The sequence below is a fragment of the Syngnathus typhle genome, linkage group LG10 (assembly GCF_033458585.1).
Source record: "Syngnathus typhle isolate RoL2023-S1 ecotype Sweden linkage group LG10, RoL_Styp_1.0, whole genome shotgun sequence".
NCBI lineage: Eukaryota > Metazoa > Chordata > Actinopteri > Syngnathiformes > Syngnathidae > Syngnathus > Syngnathus typhle.
The window spans coordinates 14,543,358-14,557,400 of NC_083747.1; the positions used below are offsets into that span (position 1 = coordinate 14,543,358).

General features: G+C 49.8%; 1 protein-coding gene across 1 annotated transcript in view; it reads right to left on the minus strand.

Annotated features, from left to right (window-relative positions):
- Nucleotides 1–763: 763 nt before the first annotated feature.
- LOC133160417 (cyclic AMP-responsive element-binding protein 3-like protein 4) overlaps nucleotides 764–14,043 on the minus strand; it is a 32,751-nt gene continuing 19,471 nt past the window's right edge. The window contains exons 4-10 of the mRNA XM_061288039.1: nucleotides 4,054–4,133; nucleotides 3,901–3,990; nucleotides 3,715–3,821; nucleotides 3,371–3,439; nucleotides 3,208–3,292; nucleotides 2,313–2,403; nucleotides 764–2,237 (exon numbers count right to left, since the gene is read on the minus strand). Coding sequence (XP_061144023.1) covers nucleotides 2,026–2,237; nucleotides 2,313–2,403; nucleotides 3,208–3,292; nucleotides 3,371–3,439; nucleotides 3,715–3,821; nucleotides 3,901–3,990; nucleotides 4,054–4,133 — 734 coding nt within the window. The 3' untranslated portion in view covers nucleotides 764–2,025. The remainder of the gene's footprint in view (nucleotides 2,238–2,312; nucleotides 2,404–3,207; nucleotides 3,293–3,370; nucleotides 3,440–3,714; nucleotides 3,822–3,900; nucleotides 3,991–4,053; nucleotides 4,134–14,043) is intronic.

Genomic DNA, 14,043 nt, shown 5'->3' on the forward strand with positions numbered 1-14,043 from the left:
GCTTTCAGTCGGTCTACATTCATACGCTACGGTGCTGACTCAGTTGCTCTCGCGACCCAGATCTCACGCGCTGCTTCACGTAGCTCGCTTGTTATTCAGGGTGTCATCAGCTAAACGTCGCGTAAAAGCCAGCACGCGGGTGTATGTGGAAATGGCGTCCGGTCCCGAAGTAAGTATGGGTCCTGGTGGACGTACGAGTCCCAACTCAATCGATCTCGGTGCCGAGGCCACCTCACTGTGTGTGGCCGCCGCCTCGGCAGGAAATGTAGGCGCCCCTGTTGCCTCCCCGGTCAATTATTGAGCGCGCTGACGTCATGTGTAATTCATTATTCAAACTCACGCACATCATAATCAAGTTTGTAGTACAGTGAAGACATGAATGTGTCAAACAATGGATGCGTGGACTTGATTGTTCCTGGGTGCTTCTTTGCTACACTGGTTTCCTCGCCTCAAAGCTTGCTTCCTACCCATGCTCTATCCCACCACAGCGCTTACCTATCTTCCTTCTTCCTCCTCCCCCTCTAGGCTTTCCTCCCTGCCTTATTTCCTACACATCTTCCCACTCCCCACTTTCCTTCTAGCCCAGGGGTGGGCAAACGTTTTGACTTGTAGGCCGAACTGGGTCCTAAATTTGGACCAGAGGGCCGAACCAGGAGCAGATGGATGTAGTGTTTGTCTGAAGTAATATAAACGACCTGTAAAGGTCATTGCATAAAAGGTTTTGGCCTTTAGTAGGTAGTAAAGCATGGATATTCAAAAAAGGTTTTTTGAAAACAAATGCATTTATTAACAGCATTAGAAGAAAAAAAATTACTAAAAAACTGCTATCAGTGATTCTCGTAAAATAAGACACTGTTATTATGAATAACAGTCTCCATCACTTCAGTGCCTGCAGGACCGATTAATGAAAGATGTTTATCTTATGAGATCACATCAAACGGCAAACATTCTGACCAAATATATATTGAAGAATTGGTGAAAGCATACATCCAAATAAAGTAATCAAAACGGCAACACGGTGAGAAAACGGGAAACACTTTCTTAAAGTAAGCCTTAAGATTAGTCGCAAATAGGTGGTGCATCAATGTCCTTGAGCATCCTGCAATTTTTGAAAATGAGAATGGTCGCTAGTTTCAATCCCTGCTATTTGTACAAATCATATTCAAAATGCATTTTCTAACAACAAACTTGAGAGCCTCCCTTTCATTTTCAGTGGGAACAGTGTTGTTGGTCTCACTTTTTTTGCTCGTGCGTCATAGTCTGGAATAAAATTTGTTGTGGCAATTCTTAGGAGAGATCGGCGGTGTTGGTCCGTTTACCTAGATCTGTGACGGGTTGAATATCCATGTTCATGTGGCTGAACGTCACGTCGCGTACGTCGAGCCAAATTGGCCACTCTTTTTTTAAACACTCGGCACTCAGTGTCCGCCTTGCTTTTCCTTGGGCAACTCATATTAATGGAAGGATTCCAGGGGAAGGTTTGTGGGTGGCTTTAGCGTAAAACGGTATCTGAAAGCTCAGCGCGCGAATTACGAGAATGCAGTCGTCACAGCCCACGCTCTAAATTCGGCACTGATACAAATAGAGCGCGAGTGCGCCATGTCCGTACTACTGAGTACGTACACGCACAGCTTTCTGACACGGCTTCCGGTCGTAAATGGGCAGGCGAGCGGTTCCCCATCTACTGGGGAAACGCAGTCATTGCAGGCAAAATGACCAAAAAAAATGTTTAATACAATTTATTCAGGGTTGGCGGGCCGGATGTGGCCCGCGGGCCGTAGTTTGCCCATACCTGTTCTAGCCTGACAATCTTCTGACGATCAGCGAGGAAGTGGCGCCATTTGGTTTGAGTCTTTTTGCCACGGTTACAATTTGTCCATTTAATCCGCCATCAAAACATGACTGAACGATAAGAAGGAGAAAGCAGAGGCCACTGAGCAGACGAGCGCTGTACTCGAGCCTCTAGGCCGACGCAGAGTGCCGTGGCCAAACGAGGTCAGGGGCGGGATCTCTTTTGCGGCGCATCTACATCTCATCGGCACGCGGCGGCTTGCCAAGTCGAGCTGACGCCTCTGCCAAAATATTTCCAGAAGGGGTGTCATTTGACGGGATGCCTTCGAGGTTCTGCTTGGCTTCATCTACATCCACCCCCGATTGGCCGCCACCTGGCGCGGCCGCCTGGACCATCTCGTCGGACAGCGAAGAGGTAAAATCGGTCAAGATGCTTCTGGAAAGGACTGAAAGATCACAGAAAGAGACGTGAGCACAAAGAGGTAGAGGAAACCACGTCACGGGGAGCATACCCTACCCACCTCTGGTGGGCTGGGAGTTGTCTGCAGACGGGCAGCGGCTGAACGGGCTCAAAGTGGGCAGCATGATCAAAGTCAGCGAGATGAAGATGATCTGAGCGCACACACGCGTGGGCATACGCACACACAGGCACACGCATGAACATACGTACTAGGGGTGTAAATCGCGGGTTTTGTCACGATACGATATCATATCGATACAAAGAACTACGATACTTGCCGATATCTTAAAGCCTGCTGCGATTCATTCACGATATATCACGATATAGTGCTCTACGATCGATATTTTTCTTTTTTTTAAATAAAAAATATAGAACAATATCCTGATTTATAACAATTCATACGCAAAACCAACATGGTACTGCAAACTCTTTATTTAGGAAATTACAAGAGTATTGTAGTATACAAAGTGCTTATTTTAACACTGAACTTTGATGTCGTGTTTTTTCTTTAAATGTGCGGCGAGATTTGTGGTCCCTGAATATTTGATCACCGCATGGCAGGATTTACAAATGCACGTGTCTTGTCCGTTGAGCTATCTTTTCTTTGGAATCCAAAGTGCTTCCAAACGAATGACTTGAAGCCTAAAGGGGAGCAAATTTCCTCGTCTTTTTGGATACTAGCCATAGCACCAGCCCAGGAGCCGCGTACTAGTTGTCGACTCCCCTTTCACGTGCCTGCTCTGCTCACAACACAACACGCCGCCGCGCCACTGCTCCCGGAAAGAGGAAGCAAGCAACAATGATCTGGATTTCAAAATAAAGTCGCGTCTAATGTCCGAGGTCAAACACGGCGATATAAATCGATGTTTACGTTTAGCATCGATGCCAATTAATCGTAGAGCATTATATCGATTAATCGATGTGTATCGATGAATCGTTACACCCCTAATACGTACCAGTAGGCAGGTGCTGGTCTGAACTCCTTTGCTCACTGAGTGTGTGACCAGTGACTGAAGGTGGCGCAGCTGAGTCAGCAGAGACCTCAAAATACAAAAAAACGCACACACATGTAACACATGCATGCCATTGTGTGCGAGTATGCAAGTGTGTGCTGCTTACATGTTGTGTTTCTCCAATTGCTCCACTTTCTTATGCAAATCTTTGTTCTGAGCTGAGCACAGGGCCGCCCTGCCAGCAAGTGCACACGCACCCAAAATTAGAGCCACTCACACACAAACAAGGCACAGGAGCACAGCTGAGTTGGCCTTTTTTTCCCGTTTCAATGATGTCGTCACCACCGTTAGAGCCCCTGACAGCAACCCTACGTAGGCGTATGGGGCCACGGTGCACGCTTCGTCTGCTGAGGAGCTACGGCAGGTTCTCTCCCAGGAGGTGGATGGAGCTGCGTACGTACGCGAGCTCTTTGCAGCTTAAGCAGGCTGCTGAGGAGGAAGCTGAGTCACCTGTCCTCAAGGCCATCCATGTACTCCTTCCTGCGTCGCCGACTGTCCTGCGCCGACCGCTTGTTGCGGATTTTCCTCCGGACTTTCTTTAGGACGCGTTCCTCCGCCTGCCGAGCCAGGTCAGTTCAAAGGTCACCTGGAGAAGGGCCACCGCCATGCGTGACGTCACGTTGACCCATATCAAACCTTGGTGAGAGGAAGCTTGTCCGGCAACGGCATGCCTTCCTGACTCAGCAGTTTCTGTTCTTCGGCCGTCAGATGCAGAGTGCCGCTCGCCTGACGTGGACACACAAACGGGTTAAGAGAAACACACACACGTACACATACGCACTCCCGTACCCCGTGGTCAGCGGCCGTGTCCGTACGCTCCAGTCCAAGCGGCAGCTGGCCGACGATGCAGTGATGCAAGCTCCACGGCTCTGCAGAGGAACACATTTAGCCTCGTCCGGCAGGGAGCGCTACCCCACCGCATTGGGTGGCACAACCGGACCAAGACAGTTCCTCCGATCAAAACGCAATGCCATTGGCGAGTCGGCAAAGAGCCAACGATTCCCAAGGCAGAAACGCTCACCCGCTGCTGATGGCCACTCCCAGCTCGATAGATTGCCATTGTTGGCGCTATGCTGGGTGCCGACGACGTTGGCGAGGAGAGAGTGTTAGAAAAATGTGTGTGTGTGTGTGTGTGTGTGTGTGTGTATGTATATATATATATATATATATATATATATATTATCATGCGTTCTCTAATCAATGCTTTACCGCAATATTACTGCAATATATGCTTGCTGTTTTTATGATGTACCACAGAAGGACAGTCCTTTCTAACAAAGACCACTTTGTTTGACAACGTGCCTCATTGCTGTCTTGCACCCCAGATGAACCTCCAAGTGACCATTAAAGTCAGGGTTTCCTAACTATCTTGATCGTAGGATTAGGTTGGAATGTATATAACCAGTAATAAATAACTTAGTTGGTTGCATCCTACACAATGTCTTGTTGGCGCCGCGGTAGTGGCGACACGTTTGCAGCAGCTCCGTCGACTCGTCTGTATATTGTCTCGTTTTATATGTTCTTTTTTACTCTTTTTTCTTTTTTTTCAGTCCTGTGCTTTTCTTTTTACCGGGCAGAAACATGTTTGCGAAAACAGTGAGGCTGGCCGTCTTATTTTATCTAATTTTCACCTGGTTCATCACCCCAGCAACCGCCGAAGCAGGCAGTAAACGCTCCATTGTTTACACCCGTGGTCAGCTGTTAGCCCTCTGTAGCCAAGGGAAGCTAACAGGCTACAAGCCCAATGTTTCCCCCGAGCTGAAGAGGAGGAAAAGAGGACAACGCTCGGGTGTTATGTGCCGGAAAAAGAAACGCCGCTTCAAGCCCACACTCCCCACCATCATCACCGGGAATGTGAGATCCATTTGCAATAAAATGGATGAGCTAACGGCGCTGGCACGGCACCAACGGGAATACAGGGAATGTAGCATGCTGCTATTCACGGAAACCTGGCTAACGGAGCAAACACCGGACTCTGTCGTCGCTCTGGACGGATTCAACCTGATAAGGGCAGACAGGACACGAGAGAGCGGTAAGAGGAAAGGAGGGGGGCTTGCTGTGTTTGTGAACGATAGATGGTGTAACCCTGGGCACATCACTATCAAGGAGCAACTCTGCAGCGCGGACATTGAGCTGCTAGACGTTAGCTTGAGGCCACACTACCTGCCGCGGGAACTCTCGCACGTTATCGCGATAACTGCGTATGTCCCCCCAAATGCTAATGCCGACGCAGCCCGCGATGTCCTGCACAGCAGTGTAAGCAGGCTGCAAACACAGCATCCACATGCCCTCCTCCTTATTACCGGGGACTTCAATCATGCCTCTCCTTCATCCACGCTTCCAACTTTCAGCCAATATGTCACCTGCAGTACCAGAGGAAATAAAACACTGGACCTTTTTTATGCCAACCTTAAGGAGGCATATACATCATCCCCCCTCCCCCCTCTTGGAAGATCTGATCACGATCTGATCCACCTTCTCCCCCCTGTATCAGCCTCTGGTGCACAGGCAACCAGCAGTCACCCACACCAGACAGATCTGGTCTGAAGAATCTCTGGAGACTCTTCAGGACTGTTTTGAGACCACGGTGTGGGACGTGTTCTGTGAGGACTACGGGGACGACATCGACGGTCTCACCAGCTGTGTCACGGACTACATTAACTTTTGTGTAGACTCCACCATACCCACCAAAACAGTCAGCGTTTTTGCAAACAGCAAACCTTGGATCACCCCTGAGATCAAAGACCTGCTCAGGGACAAAAGGAGGGTCTTTAAATCGGGAGACAGGGACCTGCTGAAAACGGTGCAGAGGGACTTGAGGAAGAAGATCAGGGAGGGGAAGAGCAACTACAGGAGGAGGATGGAAGACCAACTGCAGCGGGACGACGTCAGCGGGGTCTGGAGGAGCCTGAACACCATCTCAGGACGTAGCAACTCCAGACCTGCGCTGGACAGGGATCAGGAGTGGGTGAATGACCTGAACCGGTTCTTCAACCGGTTTGAACAAACATCCACTCCTCCCCCCACCCACCCAGCCCTGCTGCAACTTCCCCCGACTGGAGCCTCTTCTGCTCCGAGGACTCTCACCTCAACCCCGCCCCCTGCTACACCCCCTCCAAGACCCCCCAGCCCATTCTCAACTCCACCGAACCCACCAACCATCCCCCCTGCAACCCACACCACCTAGCATGGTGCTCTCCACAGCCCAGGTGGAGAGAGGACTGGCCAGGCTCAAGGTGAAGAAGGCGACGGGTCCAGATGGCATCACCTCCAGGCTGCTCAGATCCTGCTCCGGGCAACTGTGCGGGATCGTGGAGCACATATTCAACATGAGCCTGAGGTTGCACAGGGTACCACAGCTGTGGAAGACGTCCTGCGTGGTACCAGTGCCCAAGTCATCTCGCCCCAGTGACTTCAACCACTACCGGCCGGTGGCCCTGACATCCCACCTGGCGAAGACCCTGGAGAGGCTGGTCCTCCACCACCTGCGCCCCCTGGTGAGCTCCTCCGCCGACCCCCTGCAGTTCGCCTACCGGCCGAGCACCGGGGTTGAGGACGCCGTCATCTTCCTCATGCAGAGGTCCCTGGCTCACCTGGAGCGGGCTGGAAGCACTGTGAGGATCATGTTTTATGATTTCTCCAGTGCCTTCAACACCATCCAGCCAGAACTGCTGGGGAACAAACTGCACCATGCTGGAGCCTGCCAGCAGCTGACATCATGGGTCCTGGACTTCCTCACAAACAGACCGCAGTTTGTGAGGACAGGAGGCCGTGTGTCTGACACGGTGGTCGGCAGCACAGGAGCTCCACAGGGGACCGTCCTGGCCCCCCTCCTCTTCACCATCTACACAGCTGACTTCACCCACCACACATCAATCTGCCACCTCCAGAAGTTCTCGGACGACTCCGCCATCGTTGGTCTCATTAACAACGGAGACGAGACGGAGTACCGAGAACTGAATCACAGATTCGTGGACTGGTGCCGGCGGAACCGCCTCCAGATTAACTCTGGGAAAACAAAGGAGCTGGTGGTGGACTTCCGCCGGCGCAAAGTCTCCCCCTCGCCGGTGAACATCCAGGGAACGGACATAGAGATTGTGGACTCTTACAAGTTCCTGGGTGTTCACCTGAACAATAAACTGGACTGGACTGTTAACACTCAGGCCCTATACAAGAAGGGCCAAAGCAGACTCCACCTGCTGCGCAGACTGAGGTCCTTCGGAGTGAGGGACGGCCTCCTGAGGACCTTCTATGACTCTGTGGTGGCGTCCGCCATTTTTTATGGGGTGGTCTGCTGGAGCAGCGGCATCACTGCAGCGGAGAGGAAGAGGCTGGACAAGGTGGTGAAGAAAGCCGGCGCTGTCCTGGGCTGCAGTCTGGACCGGGTGGAGGTGGTGGGGGAGAGGAGGATGGTGGCTAAGCTGTCCTCCATCATGGACAATGTCTTCCACCCCCTTCATGAGACTGTCAGAGCCCTGGAGAGCTCCATCAGTGACCGGCTTCGTCACCCACGATGCACCACCGAGAGGCATCGCAGGTCCTTCCTCCCTGCTGCCATCAGACTGTACAACCAGGCCGATCACCGTAGCTAACGGACAAAATAACATGCAATAACGTGCAATAACCATATGTGCAATCACACTATGTGCAATATCTATCTACCTCACACTCTTTTACCTGCTTTCTTTGCACTGTTTTTTGCACTATTTTTTTTATCTAATATTTTTTTTTTATCTCCACTGCATATTGTGTATTGTGTATTTTGTATACACTGTCCATATTTTTTTAATTATATATACCTTCTACTTCTTTAAAATCTTTTACCCCCTTCCCCCCATGCGTGTGTGTGTGTGTGTGTATATGTTAAGTGTACTGCTGCTAACATAGGAGTTTCCCCATTGAGGGAATAATAAAGGATTATCTTATCTTATCTTATCTTAAAACTTCCCATTGGTATGTTTTTACTTGAGGTCAAATGTTTTCTCTTCTGTATCCAGTCCACTCAAACTCCTTCTTCCCAGATGTTTTTATTAGTATGTAAACACTTAGTGATTTTTCCTTACGAGGCAAAGCCCACGTGCTTTCCCCCTCCTTTCTTTAGGGGCTTGTCTCACACAAATTGTGGGTAGGTCAAATCCAAATAAAAAGAGCAGGAGTGCATACAGAGATTTAGTGTGTGTAGAGATTGTTGTAAGCTATCTGTACTGCACTCCTCGCGAGAAAAGACTTAATATTCTGTCTCACTTGTGGTTTGTTTGCTGTTGCTCTTCTTAATAGTTATTCAGTCAGCGAAATAAACCCGACAGAAATTGGGGGCTCGTTCCGGGATCTCGACACGCCTTGAACGGTTCCAGCGGGCTCTTCGACGCAGGTGACAGTCCTCGGCTGAGGTAAAACAAAATCCCTTTGACGGGACTGTCTCAATCAGTCCGGCTGGACACCGGGAGGGTTGACGAGATCTTCCGAGGAAGAGAATCAGCAGACCGTGAGTAGGAATATTAATTCTACTAAATAGAAACAGTTAAATTCTGCAGGGGCGGATGTGGAGCCCCCTAGCTTTCAAGCTAGTTAAATTCCGCAGCAGGAGGGGCGGACTCCTCTGTTATTCACTTAAACATTTAAAACCTTGAGAATTCTAGACCCTATCAAGTACAATTAGAAACAGTTAAATTCTGCAGGGGCGGATGTGGAGCCCCCTAGCTTTCAAGCTAGTTAAATTCCGCAGCAGGAGGGGCGGACTCCTCTGTTATTAAAAAAAACGCGCGTGGTATGCTTGTGAATGGTTTGACTGAGAGTGATCTCATTTGAGCGCTCCTCTATATAAACACACAGGATTGTAAACAGTGGCTTTGTGTGGGTGCAGAGGCAAAGAACTCTCCGCTCCCTTCGGGGAGGTGAAAGGAGACTTACCACACATCGAATTTTTAACCACTGTCCTGTGAATAAAGTTGGTTTTAGGACACTGTAGGTGCCATTTAAACTACCAACTCCAAAATTTAGAAAAATAAACCATGGGAATCTTAATAAGCGAAAGTCCCTACCCCGACATGAACTAAAATGCAAAGATTGGAAAATAATTGAAAGGCAGGATCCCAACCGACTTAAAAAAGATTTCGATAAATGGGTTAAAAAATATAAATTTGAGGGAGAACTAGAAGCAGTACAAGGGCAAGAAGAGAAAACACATGCTACAAATTCAAAACTAAAGATCATTGCGAAGTTGTATCCGCAAATGCATGACACACACAAAATTGAGGAATCACCTCCTCCTTATGGGATGACGGACAGAGTCACTAGGCAGAAAAGCCCGCTAGAAATGGATTGGTCAAAGGAAATCAGAGCAAATTATACAGAAATAGGCAGAACAAACCAAAATGATAATGAAACCTTTGATGAGTATCGAGTGCGCATGACAAAAGTGTTTAAAACACACAGTGGACTGGTGGAAGATAATGCGCCTCAAGGTGCTTATCAGCAACAATTAAAAAATGCCATCCATGTAGGGTCCAAGCCTGCAATACAAATTAGGGTGATCAATAATCATATAGGAATGAACACCGGAACTTTGGAGGAATACATAAATCATGCCCTCCATGCGGAAAAAGTAGTAATAGACAAACAAAAACGAAAACAAATGAAAGCTTCAAAAGACACTTTTCTGGTAGACCAGAATAGTGACACTTTTTACCAAAATGCAGGCAGAGGACAGAAAGGCCAGAGAGGGCGAGCAATGTCTAAAGGAGGCTTTAGAGGCCGAGGAAGAGGAGTTGTGCAACCTCCAATAAAATGCTGGAATTGCGGAGAAAACGGTCACATGGCACGTGACTGCACAAATTAATAGAAACACTATGACTAGGCCAAAATCAAATCAAATCAGGTTTCCATGTAATGAAGTCGGAACCTGGCTGCCAAAATGAAGGAGAAATTAGCTTAAATATACAGGAGATATTTATGTTAAAAGGATAAAGTAAGATAAAGAAACATTGAAGTTAAAATTTGCTAAATAAATAGAAAAGAATTACAAATAGCTTCTAAAAAAGAAATAGAGAATAAATCAGAAAAGTAAGACGAACAAAAAGGTGTGTTAGTGGGATCAATGTGTGTTCTATATGTTGTGCGTCATCCTTTTGTGCTGGTGTGTGTGCGTGTGCGCGCAGAGGATCCTCATGAATGGCTGTGTGTATGAGTGCGAGTGAGATGTGTGTCCTGTGGAAGAAATCAGTAATCGAGAATGTTCTGGAGGCTGTTGAGCAATAATAGGGAAATTGAGAAGTGGATGATGGTGTGTTTAAGTTGGTTGGAGAAACTAAGATGAGCAGTGTGTGGAAGTAGAGAAAATAAGACGTGCGTGGCAGGAAGTGACTAGAATGGTGGCTTGATAGGACGAGAATAAGAGACAGCAAATGTTGTGTAGAAGACTGAAAGATGTTGAAGGTGAACATGATGAAGGGGGCAACGGCAAAGTTGGCCTGCCCTTTGAGAAGGTGAAACTGATAAGCGTGCCTGCGCTCGCACGTTGTCGCGGGGCCATTGCTATGCTCGTGTGAGCGGTGGGCCGGCATCATGGTTGTTGCAGGAAATGGCCAGCCTGTGACCAATCAACATTGATGCTGCGCCCCCCCCCCCTCGCACGAGGGGTGCTGTGGCTGCGGGCGAAGCAGGGAAAGTGTGAGTTTCTCAGAGAATGTTTGAATATTTGAAGCAGGGTGATGCTTGAGGAAGATGTGACAATATTTGCATGAAGGATAAAAGGCACTGATGAGAAAACAAAAGTATAACCAAAACGTCAAAATAGAGGATGACGTTTGCGCAGCGTTGTTTGTTTGTATTGTTTGTGAGCTGTGTCTCTGCTGTAAGTTTTTGTGTTGTCTGTGTGCTGTCAAAGTCAAAGTCAAAGTCAGCTTTATTGTCAATCTCTCCACATGTCACAACACAGAGACCGAAATTACGTTTTTCTCTATCCCACGGTGACGACACATAACACGATAGACATACATGTACGCGACACAATATAAAAACAAGAAGGCAAAAATTCAAACAATCAATAGTAAGAGTGATGAATAAATAATAAATAAACAGATAACACAATAAATAACGGAGCCAGCAAGCATAGCGCAAAAGTAAAAAACATCATAAACAAAAAGGCACAAACAATAAATAAGAGTAATAACAAATAATAAATAATAAGAGCCAGTGTGCATTCAGACAGTTCAGACAGTAAAAGTACAGGACGCTACGCAGAACGGGGGAGCGAGTTCAGGATCCTAACAGCCTGGAGTATGAAGCTGTTTGAGAGTCTGGAGGTGCGGGAGCGCAGGCTTCTGTACCTCTTCCCAGAGGGCAGAAGCTCGAACAAAGAGTGAGCGGGGTGACTCGCATCACTCACAATCGTGGTCGCCTTGCGGGTGAGATGGGAGGTGTAAATGTCCTTCAAGGAGGGGAGCGAAGCACCAGCAATCTTACCAGCAGTGTTCACTATGCGCTGCAGGGCCTTCAAGTTGTAGTCAGTGCAGCCGCCACCCCAAACAGCAATACAGCTGGAGAGGACGCTCTCAATGGTGCCGCGGTAAAATGCAGTCATGACGGCCGGAGGAGCGCTCGCTCGCCTGAGTTTCCGCAGGAAGTACAGGCGGCGCTGGGCTTTCTTTGCCAGTGATGCGGTGTTGGTGGACCAGGAGAGATCCTCACTGATGTGCACCCCCAGGAACTTGGCGCTGCTCACTCGCTCCACCACAGCACCGTCGATGGTCAGCGGCAGGTGTTGGGTGTGACCCTTCCGGAAGTCCACAACAATCTCCTTGGTCTTGTCGACGTTCAGCAGGAGGTTGTTGTCCCTGCACCACGTGGTCAGAAGGTCAACCTCCAGCCTGTATTGAGTCTCGTCTCCCTTGGTGATGAGACCCACCAGAGTCGTGTCGTCAGCAAACTTCACGATACGGTTGTCGCTGTAGGTTGCAGTGCAGTCATGCGTCAGGAGGGTGAAGAGCAGCGGACTGAGCACGCAGCCTTGGGGGGCCCCCGTGCTCAGCGTGATGCTGGCGGAGATTTTGTCGCCAACACGTACTACCTGTGGCCTCTGACAGAGGAAGTCCAATAGCCAGTTGCAGAGGTAGGTACTGAGGCCCAGCGCGTCAAGTTTGCTGATGAGGCGTTGTGGCACAATGGTGTTGAAGGCAGAACTGAAGTCCACAAACAGCAATCTCACATACGAGTCCCTCCTCTCCAGGTGGGTGAGGGCCGAGTGGAGGGCAGAGCAGATGGCATCCTCAGAAGACCACTTGGCTCGGTACGCAAACTGGAAGGGGTCAGTGGTGGGGGGGAGAACGATTCGGATGTGCTCCATGACAAGCCGCTCAAAGCACTTCATGATGATGGGCGTAAGTGCCACGGGGCGGTAGTCATTGAAGCAGGACGGAGCGGGTTTCTTCGGCACAGGTACGATGGTGGCAGCTTTGAAACACGACGGGACGATGGCCTGCTGCAGGGAAGTGTTAAAGATGTCCGTGAAGACATCCGTCAGCTCACCAGCGCAGTCCTTCAGCGCCCGACCCGGGATGTTGTCAGGGCCCGCCGCCTTGATGTCGGCAAGCGCCCTCCTCACGCTGTCGGCGGAGAGGCACAGGGGCAGCTCGCGTGAAGGGGGAGGGGCCCTCAGCGGGCAAGTGCTGTTCTGAGCGTCGAAGCGAGCAAAGAAGCAGTTGAGGTCATTGAGCAGACGGACGTCGCCTTCACAGCTCTGCGGCGCGGGCTTGTAATCCGTGATGGTCTGAATGCCCTGCCAAGGCTCCGTGCGTCCCTGCTGTCCTTGAAGTGGGCGGTAATTTTGCACGAGAACGCCCTCTTTGCTTCTTTGATGCCCCGGGACAGGTCGGCCCTCGCAGTCCTCAAGCCAGCCTCATCCCCTGCTCTAAAGGCTTTGTCCCTGGCCCTCAGCAGCCTGAAGACAGCCCCTGTCAGCCATGGCTTCCGGTTAGCCCGAGTGACGATGGATTTTGAGAGAGTCACATCATCAATACACTTCCTGATGCAGGAGGAAACAGAGTCAGTATACTCCTCAATGTCTGTCCGATCGTCGCAAGTGGCAGCCCTCCTAAACATGTCCCAGTCAGTAGAGCCAAAGCAGTCACGCAGTGCATCAGAGGCACCCTCAGGCCACACCCGTACCTGCTTGCGAACCGGCCTGGACGCTCTCACCATTTGTCTGTATGCGGGCAAAAGCATAACAGTGATATGGTCAGAAAGTCCAAGATTGGGGAGGGGGGCGGCTTTGAAAGCTCCTTTATGCGAAGAGTAGACCCGGTCCAGGAAGCTGTCGCCACGCGTAGGAAAATTAACATGCTGGTGAAGCCTCGGAAAAACAGACTTCAGGTTAGCATGATTAAAATCCCCAGCGAAGATGGTGAAACCGTCAGGGTGCGCTGTCTCTTGTTCACTGACAGCCTGGTACAGTTCACTAAGAGCCGCGACCCTGTCGCCTTCGATGTTGGAAGGCGGGATGTAAACCGCGACTAGCAGAATCGCGGTAAATTCCCTTGGCAGGTAAAAAGGACGGCACTTAATGATCACGAACTCCGCCAGTGGCGAGCAGTGCTTGCATACCACTACAGAGTCCCGGCACCATTCGTCACGGATGTAGACGCATATTCCACCTCCACGAGATTTCCCCCCTTGTACAATGGCCCGGTCCGCCCGATAGCACGCTAGCCGCTCCAGATGTACGGCAGAGTCCGGAATGTTGACAGTCAACCCAGTCTCAGTGAACACGAGCACACAGCAGTC